Here is a 6,849-nt window from a genome sequence, read left to right on the forward strand (position 1 = left end):
AAATTTATATACCACTAGACCGCAATTTTAAAAACACGTTCTCTAATTCACTCTTATTTCGTTAATTCAGTTCTTCACAGTTTTATCCAATTCCAGAAAATATATAATTGCAATTAGCCCACTACGTCAAGTTTAATCATTGACAACACCCTCGGTACATTGACAAACCCAGTTTAAGATTAACGATCCTAAATTTGAATGAAAGGGGAAACAGTGTGGAATAATTCACATTTTCGCTATCTTATCTCAAGTAATATTAATATACATGATACGCAAGATAGTATTCGATGGGCAACATATTGCGGCAATCATCATTAACGTTCAGCTCAAATGAAGACAGGCGTCAAACACAGCTGACAAATATGACAGTTTTCTAATATGTTTTTAGGCAACAAGTGATAGATAAGGAATACAAACAGCAATACTTACAGTTTGCAACAATGTGTGTAGTGTAGAACATTACATAATCACTCGAATTTCTTCAGTCAATTAACGCAGGGTTTGCACTAAGTTTGGGCTAAGTGTTGATTAAGATGAGAATAACGTAGCAATTGTTGAAAGTAATAATACGCCAGTCGTAGACCGCGGTAACCGTGGTGTTCATTAATGTGCGCTCAGAGTCGTAGCGTTTCGGGCCAGTCGGTTATTTGGTATAATAGTTCTCTGAGCCGCTAAAACAAATGTATCACAACATCACAACACACCACACTGGACAATCCAATTGAAATTCACGAACACTCGAATCGAAACAGCGGTGTTGATTTTTAACGCAAATGACGGACGAACTCGACGCGACGGGTCTACTTTTGTCTCAGCTGTTTGGCTATTACAGTGCGTTTGTTTACCGAGTCCCGAATCACTTGAAGCAATGTATTAAACGGAGACCGATAATGGGACAGAGAGTGTACATGTGCTTCTCACGTTGTTCACAGAGAAATGGACAACATGCGCCTGCGTAGAAGCCATAGGAACGAATCAAGAAGCCAGAGAAACAACCATATTAATTGCACCCCAATGGAGAGCATACATGTGCTAAGTCCTAAAGTATTGCGATAGGAACAAAACTGTCTAAAGCATTTTTCCATTTCCGATATCAAATAACTTCTGTTTCCATTTCTGCTGTACCTGGTTTGCGGCTGTATGTTGTTTTTGTGTTCCCTTGTTAAAAATATTGTCAGATTTTTTGTAAACGTCATTTATAAACTTATTGCTCATGAAGTCCCGAATCGTCTTTATCAAATTATTTCGCCGTAATAAAAAATGGGAAAAATGATAAACAAATCCAAAATACTCCTAATAAGGACACGAACCTTATCTTTATTATTAACGGAGCGATCCTAGCCTCGATGTTTCGATATCTCAAAAATAAATCAGAGTACAACGGAAGAACTGAACCACACGATCATCATGCGAATCAATGATCAAATAAGTAAATATAAAATTTGTCGATCTGAAATCAAAGTTTAGGAGATTGCCTTAGAATGCTACTTCTTTTCTGCCGGCACAACAACCTCAAAAGATTTAGGTCTGCCGTGTCTGGCTTTTTTTAACTTAATTTACCCGTAGCGGGGTAATCAGTCCTGCGTACGGATGATTGTCGTGATGGGATTTTAGATCAGTCCTACCGTGTGTCAGTGACGCTACCAAATACATCTTCGGGCCGCCTGCAATTACAATCGTACCTTGCTATCTGAAACGTTGTTGTTATAGTGATGGAAAAATTATATGTTTTTGAGAAACGGAATTTCTTAAAGGAACGGAACGAACCTAATAGGGTCGTTGTACTGGCTGTGACGAGGAAATTCAAGTAATCCGGTATGATATGATTTTTACATGTTCGTTGCCATTATTAAACAATTTAGTATAATTCATTTAGAGTATTTAGTTTACAAACAGTGTTGAATGTAAATTACTATTACTATTACATATTACTATTGTTAATATGAATTCTTCGAACCGATCGCAACTACAACTATTAACGACCATGAAATGTCTTATGAACGCATTTTGTTGAAGTTTCTTAAACGTTGATCTATTCTGTCTAGTTTGAGATAAAATTCATTCCTTAGAGAATCCAACTTTCTAAGCCTACACCACATTATCATGCCACGTGAGAATGGAATATTATTATGTTATTAATATTATATTATTATCGATAATTGGAATTATTCTCTAAAACATGTTTTCTATTGTGCATAAGATTGCATAAGATGGCACATTCTTGTTACTATTAGCGTTGCTTGCATTGCACTTCGAATTGTTACCTTTGAAATCTTCGAAAGACGAACAAAACATGTAGCTCCAAAAATCTTCTTTATGAATTTTTATGCACCTAGGTTCGATCGTTCCTCAGAAGAAACGGAACGAACTTAGTAGGTTCGGAACGAAATTCCCATCGCTAATTTGTTGGAATCAAAACAATGCGCCTAAATGTATGTAACATAGAATTCCTTCCTTTTTCCTCCTTGTAAAAAATATATCACTTGGGTAAGTCATTGTGATTATTATTTGTTATCTGAGCGAAATCACTATATATCGCTAGAGCAGTGCAATAGATAATAGAACAAAAATGCTCGGCATAGTAAAACATTCAAGACTAATTCCTTCGCCCACCTACCAGGCCTGATTGCACCAGCCTAATCCATACATCACTATCCCCCCAGCGACAGTTCAGGTTGGCATTGTCCAACGGCTTTTCTTGCACATAAAACATATTCTTAAAAGTATTTTGAAAATGTAGAAGGTGTCGTTAGGGGTCCGATCGAGACGAAAGACTGGATGAACGAGAAAACATTGAATGTCGACTTTATTCTCACACATAGATGGCGCTGTTCTGAGATGAAATTGGACAGAATTGCATCGAAAATTGGACAGTTGAGATGAAATTGGACAGAATTGGAATCGAAAATTTAACGAAGAACAGTTGAATCTTGTTAACGTGCGTAAATGTTGTTCAATCATTTGTATTACCATTTTGTATTACAGTCATTTTCCGAGTTACGCGAATAATGCGAGCAAGATAAATTCGCTTAGGTCGAATTCTCTTTATAATATCGTTTCTATTTAGTATTTAGAGATCGAAGCACTTTACAAATGATATTTCTACATTTATTTAAATTGTTTTAGTGAAATTTTACTAATTACAAAATTACATCATCTGTCCAAAGTTTAGTATCTTTAATTCACGTAACTCTAAAAATGACTGTATTGTCAAATTTAGTTAAAGTAATAAAAGCTCGGATATGGTTTTTACATTTATTACACTTTTCAAACGGTACAGATGATAATGCGATATAAGTTAAAATTGACCCAATTTATAGTTTGTATTTGTATTCACCTTTCGCCTAAAACATAATTTTGTTTGTAACTAGGAACTGTAGACTTTTATAATTTAATATATTTTGATACCAATCCATACCTCTTGAAACCGTAAATCTTTAACGCTTGATCTACTTACAGTGGCTGTTGTTGTCTTTGACGACGAGTGTTAGTATTAGGTGAGAAGTGACTTGTCGATAATTGATAACGCCAGTTGCTTATTTCTAGATCTTCATCTAAATCGGTCAAAATAGCAATAGGCCGCTCCATTCTCATTGTGTGCGGAGATCGGTGCGTTCCTAAAACGTTCCGGTTGCTGGCACTTACGCCGCTACTATCCCCTGTGCCCGAGCTAAGGCTTTCGTTTAGTTTGCGAAAATTATCGCCATAAAGCGGGTTTGTCCGTATCACACGCTCCGCTGTCTTGATTCGATGATGGCTGATTGCTGTGACGTTAATTTCGTCTTCATCTCCCATGCTACTTACGTCCGGTTTTTTACGTCGATTCTTCCGATCGAAAAGGTTCGATCGAAAGAAAAGTTTGTGTCATAACATGCTCGATAGATTGGTGTTGGTGTTTTTCTTCAAAATGTAGACGCACATGCATAGAACAGCCAAAAGCATGCAGACCAATGTTAGCATGGAGAAGAAGGCATGCTTGTATTTAGATGCAGCTGCAGTTTCGCGGAACAGATCCTGTTCCTCCTCAAGCGTTAGGTCAATTCGTCGGTTACGAAGTTTTTCCTGGTTCGTTTCGTTCATTATTTGACTGAGCTTGGGAAGAAACTGGCCCCAGAAACTGTCCATTTTACGAAGATAGTAGAAATATTCGGAATCTTTTGCATTGGCGAGAAAGACTGCGGTTTTAGGAGTTCTCGCATTTTCTTGATCGGCTTGAATGTTAGGGTTAAGATTGTACGGGTTCTTTGACGAATTTACGTTAGAAGATGTTTCTTGTATATCTACAGTGCCAACAATGTTGTCTTCAATCTCTTGTAGATTTTCTTCAAACGTGTTTTCCAATGATGTGTGATCGTTTCGATGAAATGACTCCGGTTTAGCGGAAATCAGTTTAATGTGTTTGAGTTCGTTTGTGTATGGTTTCCAGGAGTCGAATTGGCGTCCGGGAGTTGGATTGCTGCAAATAGAATGCTAGACATTATCACCAGTGTCTCTAATAGTTATCTCAATGACCTTACCCGCCTTTAACGAACTCTGTAAATAGCGATCGTATTTTTTTGCACAGCTTGTCTTCCACGACTGATAATCGTCGGCGACCAATTTCTCTATAGAGGCTCGGCCCCATCAGGAATGGTAAATCCGACGAGTGAGATGCTCCTCCAAAGAAATTAATTCTTCCTCTCATGTCCATCGAATTAGGATGATGGAAAAGATACACGTACGATTTACTGGTATTGTACCGTTTTTCGGCATTCTCTTCTACACTTACGAATTCATTTTTTACATATCTCGTATCTTTTGTGCTAGCGGTTTGGTTTTGGAAGTTTAAAGCTTTGAGCGTTCTATAGAAGGGTATTTCGTAACGTGTTTCAGATATGATTTTAATAATAGCGTGTATATGATGTGCAGTTGTTTGAGGAATTTGATCAAAGTAACGCCAATTGATGGTTTCGCGTATCTGAATAATAAAATAATAGTAAATATATTACCGTAGTTGATACTGAAGTAGATACCGTTGAGAAACATACCTGATCTTGTCCAACGCCTTGAAAGTCATAACGTTCTATAATGTTGGGTAGCAGCGTATCATTAATATATTTCTTAAGTGAATCAATGCTTTGACGAGCCAGTTCAATCCACTTGCCATATAAAAATCCACCTTCATTGCTGGTTATACCGAAAAGAATAGGCATGTCCTCCATAACCAGCGCCTTGGCTTGAAACAATGTTCGAGGATCATCGATAATATAACGTTCTTCAGAAGCCAGATACTTATCTATGATCGGTCCGAGATTGATCGTATAATTTCCATTGCGGTAGATGTATTCATAGGCTCGAAGGAGATCGTGTATACTTTTCTGTTGAAGGCATTTTAGTACGTTTCTTCCTACGTCATAATTGCATGCTAAGATCCTAACAATTTCTTGCGACAGTTTGACATCAGCATTCACTTCGGAATAAGGAGAAAAGATAGTACCGGACATAATAATTGCCCGTGCAAAAAGTCCCCTTGCGCGTGGGCTAACCATGTGGAGCATCACATTGGGACCGCCGGTTGTACCATGTCCAAGCAACGTTAAACGATTCGTATCGCCTCCAAACTTTTGTATGTTATCCTTTATCCAGACGAGGGCCAGTCGTTGATCTAGCAGGGCAAGATTTCCTGGTGCATATTTTTGACCAAGAGACAACCACCCAAACACATTGCTTCTGTATTGTACCGTCACCACGATGATACCATCCGCTGCAAGGTCGAGACCGCTTGCACGGTTCGCGTTCCAGTCGAAACCCATTTCCTCGCCCGTGATCATTACAAGCACCGGAAACCCTCCGTAGCGTATTGCTGTCTCCGGGATCCATATATTCAAATAAAGGCAATCCTCACTAGTTTCGCGTGATCGGAACTGATTTGCGTTACCTAAATCTTCGTAGCTACTATTTTCGATTTGTGGGCAAATTGGTTTGAAATCACGAGCATAAAGAGTTCTATTCCAACCGGGACTCGGCACTGGTGGGGTGAATCGTAGCTCGTTGACGGGAGGCTTTGCATATGGAATTCCAAGGTAGGTGTAGATAGGTATTCGTGACGTTTCAGGAAATACTTTTAGCTGTGTGTTATATAGACAGGTAAAGTTACTAGGTATAATGGAAACATATGTTTCATTAATTTCCTTACCCCTATAAGAGTTCCTTGACTTAGTACGATGGTTGCATCCTGAGTTTGGCTTAGAGTAAGTTTACATGATAGCATAATGGTCCAAATTAATAACTCCTTAAGATGAAACACCTTAGTTCTAGTTGCCATTATATGGTGTATGTTAGTTGATTGCTACTCAGTGAAACCTGCAAATCGAAAATTGAGGAGAAATCAGTTAACACCTATTATGGTTTTAGTTTGTGTGCTTTTTTTTTTCGTTAGAACGGCCTGGCCGAATCGACTTATTTTACCCCGTAGCCGGATAGTCAGTCCTTACTACGGGGGATTGGTCCGGTCCGTTCCTGTGAAGACCGGCTTCGCTACCATCATGCCACCGGGCCGCCCCCTGTTTATGTGCTTGTAATGAATCGAATTACCCCAACAAAAATTGTCACACTGGTATCGAATATGAAAATGTGTTTTTTTGAACTAAATTTTATGTGAAGAAAGTTTTGCTACGTCCCAGAACTGTTTATCCTCAGCCTTACCACACTACCACTGCAATTACCACACTAGCTACAAATAAAAGTACTATATTAGAAATTAAACTACAGATATATCCTTGCTAATTTATGAGTGGTTCTAGGAATGGAAACTAAAATTGATAGTATCCCAAAACGACGGCCCAGATAGATTAAGTATTAAATAGGCTT

At 38.3% G+C, this 6,849-nt stretch overlaps 1 protein-coding gene across 1 annotated transcript; it reads right to left on the bottom strand.

Moving 5' to 3' along the window:
* Nucleotides 1-3,864: 3,864 nt before the first annotated feature.
* LOC128297630 (acetylcholinesterase) lies at nucleotides 3,865-6,304 on the bottom strand. Its single transcript, XM_053033310.1, has 4 exons — nucleotides 6,176-6,304; nucleotides 5,028-6,107; nucleotides 4,518-4,957; nucleotides 3,865-4,456 (listed from the first exon to the last, which is right to left on the bottom strand). The coding sequence occupies exons 1-4, from the start codon at nucleotides 6,302-6,304 to the stop codon at nucleotides 3,865-3,867; spliced, it is 2,241 nt and encodes a 746-aa protein (XP_052889270.1).
* Nucleotides 6,305-6,849: the final 545 nt, after the last annotated feature.

Source organism: Anopheles moucheti, chromosome 2 (assembly GCF_943734755.1).
Source record: "Anopheles moucheti chromosome 2, idAnoMoucSN_F20_07, whole genome shotgun sequence".
Classification (NCBI taxonomy): Eukaryota; Metazoa; Arthropoda; class Insecta; order Diptera; family Culicidae; genus Anopheles; species Anopheles moucheti.

What these genes read in the sequence shown, in the direction of transcription:
- LOC128297630 (XM_053033310.1), bottom strand. Translation starts at nt 6,304, where the DNA reads ATGGCAACTAGAACTAAGGTGTTTCATCTTAAGGAGTTATTAATTTGG. An exon ending in GTCAAGGAACTCTTATAGGG is followed by an intron (nt 6,108 to 6,175) that starts GTAAGGAAATTA and finishes TATAACACACAG; the next exon opens with CTAAAAGTATTTCCTGAAAC. An exon ending in AAGGCGTTGGACAAGATCAG is followed by an intron (nt 4,958 to 5,027) that starts GTATGTTTCTCA and finishes TTTATTATTCAG; the next exon opens with ATACGCGAAACCATCAATTG.